At 32.7% G+C, this 12,986-nt stretch overlaps 1 protein-coding gene across 3 annotated transcripts in view; it reads left to right on the top strand.

Moving 5' to 3' along the window:
- LOC128983092 (RRP15-like protein) overlaps positions 1-12,986 on the top strand; it is a 69,960-nt gene that overhangs the window by 24,815 nt on the left and 32,159 nt on the right. For all 3 annotated transcript variants that reach the window (XM_054402249.1, XM_054402251.1, XM_054402250.1), the window contains 3 exons: positions 4,778-5,151; positions 8,750-8,835; positions 11,557-11,752. In XM_054402249.1, the coding sequence (XP_054258224.1) occupies positions 4,789-5,151; positions 8,750-8,835; positions 11,557-11,752 (645 nt within the window). In that variant the 5' untranslated portion in view covers positions 4,778-4,788. The remainder of the gene's footprint in view (positions 1-4,777; positions 5,152-8,749; positions 8,836-11,556; positions 11,753-12,986) is intronic.

The raw sequence follows: 12,986 nt of genomic DNA, 5'->3' as shown, positions 1-12,986 counted from the left end.
TTGTAATAATAATGATTCTGATTACTTACAAGTTACAGTCGGAGTGCAGCAAGGCTCTGTGCTATGCCCTTTTTTATTTTTAGTTTTTATTAATGACTACAGTTCAAATGTTTCTGTGATGTCTGTTTTGTATGCGGATGACACCACCCTGATACATTCTGATGTAGATTTTTTCACTGTTCAACACAGACTACAAATAGCTATGGAGGAATCAAAATCATGGTTTCTAGCAAACAAATTAAATGTTAATGAAAGTAAAACAGAACACATTGTATTTACTTTAAGCAGTCAGCTAAATCTAGTATTAGATGATAATTATTTATTAAAACCTGTAAAACTTCTTGGTATTTATTTAGACATTAAGCTGTGTTGGGAGGAACATGTAAATAATTTATGTAAAAAATTGTCACGTGTCACTTGTTTGTTAAGAAAGTTAAGGTCTTGTGTGTGCTCAGAAGTAATTATTATGATATATTATGGTCTTTTCCACACCCATCTCAACTATGGTGTCAGATTATGGGGAAATTCAGCTGCTGCCAAAACCGCCTTTGTTTGGCAAAAAAAGGCTATAAGAGCAATGTTTGGTTTAGATGCAGAGGCCTCATGCCGTAACCTTTTCCCTAATCTTGGTATACTTACTCTCCCTAGTTTGTTTATCTTTCACAATCTTTGTTTTGTCAAGAAGAATATTGAAAAGTTTAATACAAACTCATCTGTCCATTCCTATAACACTAGGCAAAGAGACCACATAGCTAGGCCTAGTATTAGATTGCAAAAATATTTCAATAGTCATAGTTACCATCAGATTTTATTTTACAACAAATTGCCTTTAGATATAAAAATGTTACCATTTAAGAAATTTTGTACCACTATTTGTAAGTTGCTTAAAGATAAGGCATTTTATTCAACTGAGGAATTTTAAATCATGTATTTTAATGTTGACTTTAATGCTTACTTTGACTTTCTATACAAAAATTATATGTTGACGAAGCCTATTGTAACTGTGTTATCTAATGGCAAATAAATTCTTGATTCTCGATTCTTGATTCTTGAAATAAAAATATTTCCTAGAGATCCTTATGGGACGTCCCTGATACTGTTTGAAGTTCTTCCAGACTAATATTAAACTTAATAAATAATCTTAAATCAAATCAAATCAAATCATGTTTATTAGCACATAAACGTACAGAGGTTTTAGATAAATGCACAGGTGCTTCGTCATTCTTCTTATAGTCTAATATAATGTCCTTTTTTACAATGTATTTATTAATAATAAATAAAATAGTTTTTTTAACATTTGAGGAACTCTTTAAATAGACTAGTCAAAAGGTTTAATAAAAAAGATAACGTCAAGCTTAAAACTAAATAACAAGATTTATAGAATTGAATTATAAATAAAACATAAAAAATGTACAAAACATGTAATTTTAGTCAATAACAAGGTCTTCATTAAAATTTCACAACAAAAACGATATATATATTATATATAAAATATGCAACATTTAAAAATCAACAAGATTAACATGGAGAAACTAGTTTAACTTTTTACCCTATAAAATATTATGGAAGTAACAGGACCTGCTTATAACATTTGAGAGTCATTTAGAAAATCGTCAACTTTATAATAGGCCTTTCTGATCAAAATACTCTTAATGTTATCTGCAAATTGTGCTGGACTCATTGCTGTGTTTTTTAAGTGATTTGGAAGTTTATTGAACAATTTAATTCCCATGTAATGAATACTTCTTTCTAAAGATGTCGTAGAATGATGAGGGTGTATAAGCAAATTCTGGTTTCTAGTATTGTAATTGTGGCTATTTTTTTCTATAGAGTACCAATTTAAATTATTTTTTTACATGACACAGAACCTCAAAAATGTAGATACATGGTACTGTAAGTATTTTTAAACTTTTAAATACTTCTTTACATGAGCTTCCAGGCTGTTTGAGGGTCATGGCTCTTAGGCATTTCTTTTGTACTTTCAATACATTTTTTATTAAATTTGTTGCGCCCCATAATGTTATTCCATATTTCACTAGCGGGTAAAAATAGCCATAGTACAAAATAAGTTTTGTTTCCATGCTGATACAGTGTGTAAGGCAACTCATATTAAAACAAATGCTATTTAATCTCTTACATAATGGTACAATATGTTCATGCCACTTCAGATTTTCATCACATATTACCCCTAATAATTTCACAGACTTCTGATTCTTCAAATCATCATTGCCAACTGTAACCTTTATTTCACCCTCTCTATATTGCATACTTCTGAAGTGAATTATATTTGTCTTGTCTGCATTCAGCAACAGTCCATTTATTTTAAACCAATTTTCTAATTCTCTTTTATTATTGTCTCTGCTGTAAATTTAATTTTTTCTGTGCTATTATCTCTAATTAATGCTGTAGTATCATCTGCAAACATTACTATATCTGTCTTTATATTCATTGGAAGATCATTAACATATATTACAAACAAAGCTGGGCCTAAAATTGATCCTTGAGGGACTCCTGAATTTACAGTACAATATTTTGATTCATACGTCATGTTATCTATACTTAATGATGTTTTTTGCATTCTTTTAGTTAAATATGATCTAAACCATTTCAGACTGTACCCTCTGATTCCATGTACCTCTAGCTTTTTTAACAGAACATCATGGTCTACACAATCAAAAGCCTTTGACAGGTCACAACAAATTGCTGCAGTGGTCTGTGACCTGTCCCATGCCCTGTAAATATTGTCAGTTAGAGAGATGAGTGCTGAGTTGGTGGAATGAGATTTTCTAAAACCATGTTGACTTTTGGTTATTAATTTATTTTTCTCTAGATATTCCTGTAATTGAACATTTACAGCTTTCTCAAATATTTTTGAAAAGACAGGTAACAATGAGACTGGACGATAGTTTTCAATCAAGTTTTTATCCCCTTTCTTATAAATTGGCCTAACAATTGATATTTTTAGTTTTGATGGAAAATCACCTGTAAACAGTGACTGATTAATTAATGTGCAGATTGGCATAGCTATATAATCTTTACACTCTTTGATTAAGGTGACAGGAATCTCGTCCCAACCAGTAGATTTTTTATTTGGTAGTGATTGTATAATCTTTAAAATTTCATGAACATTTACTTCACTGAATTCAAAAAACAAACTTTCTAGGTTTATCCCTGTTTTGCAACTGTCAACTGCTTTTTCTGGTGAACTTTTAATATTCAGTTTTTTCCTAATGTTGAGATAATGATCATTAAAATAATCTGGAATAACTTTGGGGTCTTTTACTATGGATCCGTCAATTAGTACTTCTGTCAAAACGCTCTTTTTCCTTGTATTCATTCCTAGCTCATTCTTAATTACTTTCCAAGATGCTTGACTTTTACACTTCGCTTGTGTGATGTACTTACCATTTGCCCTTCGCTTTGCTGCTCTAACAACTTTTTTGAATATCTTTCTATAATTTCTGTAATAACTTTCCGCCTCGGCACACCCACTCTCCTTAGCCTCTCTGTGGAGACGCCGTTTGTTCATACTTGAAACTTTTATCCCCTCTGTCACCCACTGTATTTCTTTTTTATTTTTTACCCTCCTAGGTCTAGGTGGAAACACTTCATTCATGGTCAATATGAAATCGTTTAAAAAATTGTTGTAATTATCGTTCATACTTTTCCCAAGCTCTACCTTCCATTTCAAGTTTTTTATTTTACTCTTAAATTCAGCTTTTTTACTTGAAGTAAAATATCTTTTAAAGGTTTGTTCTTTAATTTTTAACTTATCCTTAAATCTGGGTAATGTGGCCCATATTGCACTATGATCAGAAAGACCTATATCCTCAACATGAATTCTCTCTATCTGATGTTTCTCATTAGTTATAATATTATCAATGCAAGTTCCACTACTAGGTCTTGTTACCTCCATAACATTGACTTTGAAACCATTAAAATGTAAAACATTTAAAAATCCATCAGAAGCCTTATTATCTAATACATTTATATTACAATCAGTAGCTATCAATACATTTAACCTTTTCCTCCCTTTCAACTTATTTAATAAAAACTGCATATTTTTTAAAAAACTAGCTAATGTGAATTTATATGGTACTCTATATAAAGATACAATTATTGTAGGCTCAACAAAATTTAGAATTTCAATGATGGAACATTCAAAATAAAAATCTTCGTTAAACTTTTTAAGGTCATTTCTAACTTTATATTTTATACCTGCATTTTGTTTTAAAGGAAAAGTCATTCTCTTTCTCTAAAGTAGCCTAAACTAAAAAATTGTTGGTTGTAAAATGTAAACAAATAAAAAGAAGAAGGTAGCTTCTAATGTTATTCTTTTGGGACAAATTTAAAAATGCAATTTTTAGGATTTTATAATTACTGTACTACTGAGCGGAATCGTCTAGAATTTTAATGGGATCTTGCCAGTGGTGTTATAATTGTTATTTGTGCAAAATTTGAATGCTATATATATTAGTGCAATGGTTCTTGAGTTTTCACGAACCTAACACACAGGGACACAGTGACTCACAACAGATAGGCTAACTAATCTCTGACTCCGCTATACATGATACATAGATTCATTCACTTCGTTTACTCATCTATTAAGCTTAAAAGTAGTGGGGTGACTTCTCCTCTAACCACTTTTATTTTTTGAATATAGTAAGTTTTTTGTGTAGTTCTACTTTTGCAGCTATGTAGCAATAATGACAAACCCCATTGCAATGTAACATGTTAAAAGGGTAATAAAGATTCTTATTCTTTTACTTTCTTACAGATATATAAATAATGGGCAATGAAGAAATGTCTGATATGGAAGGGAGCTGCTCTGATTCACGATCATCAGGAGATCAAATGAGCGAACATGAAGAAGACATCATGGATGATGAGGAAGCAGTTCAAGATAAAGATTTCAATAGCAGAAAGTTTCATGAAAATTCCGCTTGGGCAGATGCAATGTCAAAAATTCTTAAAACTAATAAACCAAAGAGAAGAAAGACAATTGTTCTTTCTAGAGCAAAGCGAGCAAACCAAACAAAAGTCTCAAAAGAAGAGAACGTTGATTTTGATATTGAGAATGATATGAAACCAGATGTAACTGGTATTCGTTTAGATGTTGTCAAAGAAGAAAATGAAACTAGAAAGCTAAAGGTAAGGCCGCTTAAAAGATCCTCACTGTACAGTTTTGTGATTGAAAAACCAGCTCGCACATGTTTATGTAAAGCATGTTTACTAACATTGAGTCACCTAGGCAATGAGCACTTTTCCTATAATCGCCGTGCCGAGACTGTAGATATTGATCGGACATCGTTCGTGATTGTACCAACCACTCGATTGTCCCAAACCATTGTCACGATCCAACTAATTAAACACAATCCAACAATCGCATTGAATTTAGTTTGGCATGTACATAAACTTCAAGCTATGAGTTTATTTTGATAATAGGCAACAGGCGTTCCAGTTAAATGTACTGTAAAAACTAGGGATCTGCGGTAGAGAAAATTTAAGGTCGGTACGGTTAGGTACGGTACAATATTTTGTACCATAAATGGTTTATGGTTTACGGTACGGTACGGGGCTACCATTAATTTTTCCATTTTCTTCTCAGAATTGTATATAAACCAATATTTTAAATTTTAATACATTGACATTACTATGAAAATGGATAGTATCGTACATTCATGGTTTTCTAACGACAATAATACAGTCCATACATTATTAAAACCTTTACTCAAAACAGGATTGTGTCAAGAAAGAAACACAGTTAAGATGACTACTTATGTTATTACTAAGATAAGGGCATAGCCAAAATAAAGAGGTTTTAAAAATTAATTTAAAATTTTTAGGAATAAATATTATGTTTGAAACAACAGTTTGATAAGATAGTTTCAATAACTACCTAGGCTACTGGTAAATTATTTCTCACTAGGACTATAAATACAATAACTGGGTGTTCCTTTTATCTGAGGCTCAATTCAATTTTCTTAGTATATTTTAAGGCTTTTCCAAAGAACCAAAAGACCCAGGCCTAGACCTTATTATTTAGGAGAGATGTTATTGGCAAATTTGGTAAGATTTTTTTATATTATCAAACACTAAATTTAAAATTAATCTAAACAAAAATGGCGGTTTAAACTACTTATGTGATTTAAAAGCCATAAACCTTTATCAAATAAAGTGGTATGGTTGAATTGTATTTCTAAAAGTGTTGGCGGATGTCTAAATATTTTATACAACATAATAATGTAAATATTAAATTTTTCTATTTCATCCCGAGGTACAACAGATAGTAAAATATAAAATTCATAAATATAAAAGTTTGCTGATGAGCTACATAATGCTTGGTAGTCTCTAGCGGGGTGATTAGTAACCATGGCAACTTGTTGAATGTGTGACTGAAGGGAAACCCAAGAAAGAATGATTGAAAAAATAATGATGTTGTATGTTTTTATCTTTATGAGTTATCTAATGTTTTATAGGTTTACAAAATAATGTTTTCAACTACAATAATTTATAATTACCCTTCTCTTCTGAAAATACACAACCAGATACATAATAAAGGTCAATTAACCCACCACATAGTCCAACACCTAAAAATCCTAATAGCTAATAGTATACGACTTTCTGGACCTAAATATCACGATTGTGCATGTTGTATTTCAATGTAAAAATGCAAATCATGGCATTAATTTGAATATATTTGTAGTTAAGGTCAAGTGGGGTAAGTGTACGCCCGGGGCAAGTGGGGGGGACTTCCGGCTAATAATAAATTTGTTTATTAATAAAAAATTTGAAAACTTGGCCAAAGGTATTTCAAATTATGCTCTTTTATATTCTAATCACAAAAAAATTCTCATGCTATGATTTCTATGAGTTAAGACGTGTTTAAGAAGCTCTTACGTTTCTACTCAAAACACAAGTGCCGCTCAGAAAATGTAAAAAATTACTAAAAATTGAAATACAAAGATAACTAACTGAAATTTGGTGGTCTGACTTGTTTTTTTAAGGGGAATTCAAAAATAACATTTCTATATTCCTAAAAGTCAATTTTGGGGATTTAGAGGGGGGCGTACACTTACCCTGTGTACCACCACATTTCACGGGCCCCCACAGCCCCCAGGCCCCCACGCATTGCGGGCCCTGCAGGCCCTTCTGTTACGCCACTGACGTCCTTGTCCTACTTGACATTCCTTTTCAGTCACTTGAAGATGCCATTGAATACTCCTTCCAGCATTTCTTCCGGAATCTTTTTAGTTTCTTGGAAATTTAAGAAAATCTCTAGGGCAACTTTGAAAAACCTTATACTTCAAGTAACTTTTAGGGAGAACCCCCAAAGAAAGCAAAGAGCTAACTTAAAGCTTCCAACAACGAAAGCATTCTGGCAAATCTCTTTGGACCTACTGCGACTCATACTCTTTCAACATTTGCTGGTGTACAAAGAGTTTTGCGGGACCCATAGATTATTTTTATGGTTTAAGCTGTTATCCTAAATAATTTTACCGAGTTCCCTATTGTTTTCCAATCCGGAACAGCGCCATATTGACCAAGTATGGAATGTGGTCCAAACAATCTCTGTTTGTTTGCACAAGAATCACTATTTTAAAAATCGGTTTCTTCATCAAAATCTCAGTGTTACAAGCCTCAGGCACAATGTTTACTAAAATGGCATAGTTTGATTGATGTTTTTTAAACACAGCTGTTCATTCATTGTTGCTTTACTTATAATGTGACAACAAAAGAAAATCAGGATGCTTTCACTGCCTCACTCTGTACAACACAGTTTACTTTTATTTTAACACTATGTCTTTTTCTATTCAAATATTCCACTCGAGTCATCTCATGTTCTTAAATATTGTCAACTCGTGATGTGGTAATCTGAAATTATATTCATTCCTTGTATCGTAATTATGTATAAATTTTACTTCATCCAACAAATTTTCTTTAGTGCTATGCAATTTAGAATTTAATTTATGTATAATAAAAAATTGGTTTGAATTTTAGGATTTCCTGCTCATGCACACTACCATCTTTTGCTACTGTGCATCCTTTTGTTTTGTTTTTCTCTTGCGAAACAAACTATACAGGGTGGGTGAAAAATTATGCAGCATGTCCTTGACTTCTTAAAAATGAAATGTTTATGTACTTTAATGTACAAGCTCTGTACATTAAAGTTGCGTGCAGCGTGACACGTAGTTTGTTTGTTGTTTTCCACAACAAGCATGATGCCTCAGTCAGATATGAACGTTACTTATGGGTTCTCCTTTGAACCTTCAAAAAATGCTTCAATCATTCTTTAGGAACAAACCATAAGCAAGAGGCGTTACACTGACGAGTGTAGCGTTGAATTCATTCTACATGCGCGGTTGTGAATCCCATGTTCAATCCATACTAAGCTCGATAATATGTGGCTTAGAGGCCCACCTTAAATAAACAGTGTCTGGCTTGGGTGGAAGTTGACGGAATTATTGAGTTTAATAGGGATTGCACAAAACACCTGTTTTGCTTCTTTAGAGGGGGAAGAAACAGATTTTTCTTTTTTTGCTTTTATTTTAGTTAAATATGGACATATTGTTTTAAAATAAATATACTATAAATTACATAAAAGGAAATAACCTTAAACATAATATTAACCGAGAAATATGAAAATAGGCTTGGTTCTTAAAGTGTTAAATGATTTGAAAGCAACCTAATTCTACTGTGGTGTACTTTGACAAACATTTCCTTAATAATTTCTTTAATTTTTTTTTAGAAAAAAGAGTGGGCTTCTAAAGGATATGTTAAACCATCCGTTTTGGAGAAGGATAGGGAAAAAGCATTGGCAAAAATTGCAACAAGGTGAGTACTTAAATTTTTAGTTTAGTACCCTACCCAGTTATCCAATAGCTTTTTAAACTTTCTAGTCTAGTGCTCTACCAGTTGTTAAATCATTCTTTTGTACTATAAAATATAAGTTGGTATTTATTTATAGCTCTGACAACTAACTAACAAGCACAATAAAAAAAATGTTTTCCATCATTTACAGTAGTTTGATTAACTTAGTTTGAAATATGTTATTATCATTTTAAACAAAATTTCCAAGCTTTATTTCATCCAATAGAGCCCCACTAATCCGACCTTGACTAGTCCAACTCCTTGCTTTATCCAACCTCCCACATTATAGCGGTAATTTTAAATAAATTATTTAGTCAGTATGCCTTCAAAATGAAAACTTAAAATTTTGTTGTCGCTAACTTATGGTTTCCTCAGGTAGGCTAAAACATAATATTTCTATTTAAAATTTAAAATTATTTTATTTTAACAAATTGTTGGATATTAGTCTCTACAAATCCCAAAGTCTCTACAAATATTGAAGTGGCAATAAGGTAGTCCTACTGTATTACCATTCTTGGTATAGTAGCTATAATTTGTAAAATTTAAGCACAGTCTGTCTAGTAGTTTTTACTATGTTGAATAACACACATATATACGGACACCATGAGATTGTTATATAATAGTATAGATTATCAAATTAACAAAGAAAATATGTAAAGTCCATCTATTTCCACATTCATCGTACTTACAATACGATAAATGCAACCAAAAACATTATGTTTGTATATTTTTAGTTGAAGACATATTGTGGTACCTATGTTGCAATTCATTTTTCACTAAATAAACAACCTAGATTCTAATTTTTCTTTTTTACCACATTCAAACTAAAATATGTAATTTAAATACTTTCATTCATTGATACAGAGCAGCAATACTCTCTGTTACGTATGAGTTTTAATTTTGTATCACAGCTACTTGGTTGACATTAGCTAAATCACAGAATCAAATTGTTTAGTTGAAACAGCTGTTAAGATTCTTTAATTCCATTTAAATATGGGTACTCATAAGGTTAACATGGGAAACTCCAGAGCCACTGAGGCGGAGCCCTTTTGACGGATCTGCACCAAACTTCACACAAACCATCCTTGAATAATCCTTAATAATGCTTGAAAGTTTCATTACAATCTGTCGAGCGGTTTCGGAGTCTATAACGTTCAAATATATATACATACAAACTTCCTCTTTTATAAATATACTGTAAGCGTACAACTTGTTTGCGAGCCGGGTGTGCGGGGGGGAGAGCGGTACCAATCTCCCACCGCGCAGCCAAAGTTTCCGTAGCATTGGTCGGACCACGCTTTCTAAATACATTCAACCAGCGCTGTTCGCGTCGTTTTTCCTTTTTTTCGTACATTTTTTTAGAAATTAAATTTTAATTTAATTTAAGTACCATACAATGTAATTACTAAGAGTTCTATATTATTGTTTTGGTACTGTAGTAGAGTATTTTATTTTGATATAACTATGTTTTTACTTATTTAAATGTACATTGTACACCAAACGGTAAAATCATAGTAGGCCTATATTCCAATTTAATTGTAAAGTTTGACTTATAAGGTGTAAATTATTAACTTTTATAGTTAGAGTTTATAGGCGATATCTTAAGATATAGTATTTTATGTAAAAACACATACAGATATACCTATAAACAGAAAACCATAAGGCTTAGTACAAATAATTATGGACACTTTTGCTTATTTTCATATTATGTACAATAAGTCGCTGGAAATATTATAAGACCAACAGGTGCCGTGTGTTGGTGTTACGCATCCGCTGGGAGTAGAAGTAGTATAGACAACATTTTTAGGGCGACTAGTAGCAGATCGCCAAGCGCCCAGCTGTGGTGGGGGTCCCTCCTGGCTAAGGAGGCGGTGGAGGGGCCATGTGCAAACAAGTCGTGCGCTTACAGTAGATTATCTAACTGCCACAAATGTTTCCCGCACTCCGCACTTCTCGCCTTTACTACTTACTTCATCGTCGCGGACCGGTTTATGTTTTTTATTTCTGAGATGGATCCATTAATGTGATTCACATTGTTTAAGATAAAATGTTTTTTGTTATAACCTTATTTAGCTACGTAAATCAAATCTGTTAAATACCGTTCCTAAGAAAGTATGTTTTATCGACGACTGCACCTATTTGATCAGTGGTCGTTTCCAAATTGGCAAATTGCGACTTAAATGTAAGACTTTCTCTGTATTTTTTGATCAGTTGTCATCATCCAAATTTTTCCTTTGTACTGTGTTTAGGTCGTGGCTTGATTTGAACATATGCTATGATTATTTGTTTTGTTTACATTTACGTAGTTATTTTGTAACCATCATTGCAACCCTTAAGACTAATGTTAAAATATGAAAACTAGTTTGGCTAAAATATCTTCAGCCGTTATTGAGATTAAGTGTTTTAAAGATTGCATTGAAGTTGATTCCAAAGAGCTTTGCTTCGCTTCGCTCAATCAAACGGAGATTTTAGTGAAGGTTGTCATGATGTTATTTTAATTAGATCCTAATGATGTTTTTAAGTATACAATATGCACTACTTCATAATGTGTCCATAGAAGAAAACAGTTAAAATTGCACTGTTTTAAATCTCGGCATTTTCCAGAAGCTGAACAAACTTAGTTTATATTAACGTGGGTTTATATTAATATATAATTCCTAACATGTTTTGAAATTGTTTTATAAGAGGAGTGGTGCAACTATTTAATGCAGTTAAAGAACATCAAAAGACTTTAGAAAAGGATCTAGAAGATGCAGGACCTTTGGAGCACAAGAAGGACAAAGTAATGAAGTCTTTGGACAAACGAGCCTTCCTGGACGTTCTGATGGGACCAGCCAAGAGTCAGCCTGTCAGCAAACTTGTTCCACAAGAGATCAAAGAGGTTAGAACAAGTTAGAATAGTATACAAATACAAACTTAGAAGGATCCACAACCGTCTTTTGTTCACAGATATTCTAGCTATTACCTAGTCTTTTTTTAAATAGCAGAGATAACAAGCAAGTTCTTACTACTTTTAGCGAATTTCCCATATAGGGAATAAGCTATTACCGTAGTACTCATGGTAAGACCTGGACGCGGGACCGATTTTTGTTTTCGTTTTGAGGTCCCTCCCTAGAGGCCAAAAACACCAACCGTTCAAATTCGTATATATATATATATATGTGTCCGCACGATAACTCGAGCAAAAATGATCCGATTTTGATTAAATTTGGTATAAACGTGTAAACCTACATTTATTCGAACAAGCAGAGGTACCCAGAGGGTGGGTACTGTGGCGCGTTTGCGCCACAGGAATTTTTGGGGGGGACTATTTTTGAGGGGATTTTGGGGGGATATTTTTTTGCTAGCTGTCATAATGAATGTATAATTTTGTATAAGCAGCCCGAAAAAGTGTTTCTAAGTAGCTCACTATCAACACCAACAACATTTTGCCGTCCGTAATTAATATTGCTTCTAAGAATGGTAAAAACGCACCTTGTCATACAATCCTTAACATGCCAGTGTCGAATTTTACTTGCTACATATGTTTTCGTGGTTCTTTAACTCCAACATCGTCAGGATTTACACTAATTCCTAAAATAAAAACTAAATAATATAAAAATAATAATATAAAATATATATACAGTCTAACCTTGATATAACGAACCTCGATACAACGAATTCCTTGATATAACGAATTTTTTTAAATCCCCTAGAACTCTCCATAAGACACAATGTATATTTTACCTCTACATAACAAACAAACCATAACAACGACCTTGATTTAACGAACTTTTCGTGATTTCGGCTGAAATAAGACAACTCAATATAGCGAATTTATCATTGTCAGAACCTCTACATTGCGAATTTAACCTCTGCATAACGAATTGTCTACGTCTTTCCCTCGATATAACAAATCCCCCACCCCATTATTGTTTTTGAAAAATCTGTTTCTTTATCAAATGAAATGGAAAGGTGACGTCATCGCTTGCGCTAACATTCGTCTGCTCCGTTTTACGTGGTTTTACACATCTCTGTCTGTCTGCTTTCGCTGCGCGCGCTATGTTGCAACTGAGAACTGATTTCATTCACTGAGGACTGATGACGACGTAGTGTTTAGTAAGCTGTGATTGGGC

This window comes from Macrosteles quadrilineatus, unplaced genomic scaffold (genome assembly GCF_028750875.1).
Source record: "Macrosteles quadrilineatus isolate MER2022 unplaced genomic scaffold, UCM_ALF_1.0 Scaffold_1__1_contigs__length_201487025, whole genome shotgun sequence".
Classification (NCBI taxonomy): domain Eukaryota; kingdom Metazoa; phylum Arthropoda; class Insecta; order Hemiptera; family Cicadellidae; genus Macrosteles; species Macrosteles quadrilineatus.
Note: the sequence above shows the minus strand (reverse complement) of the source record. Positions and strands in the feature narration are given on the sequence as shown.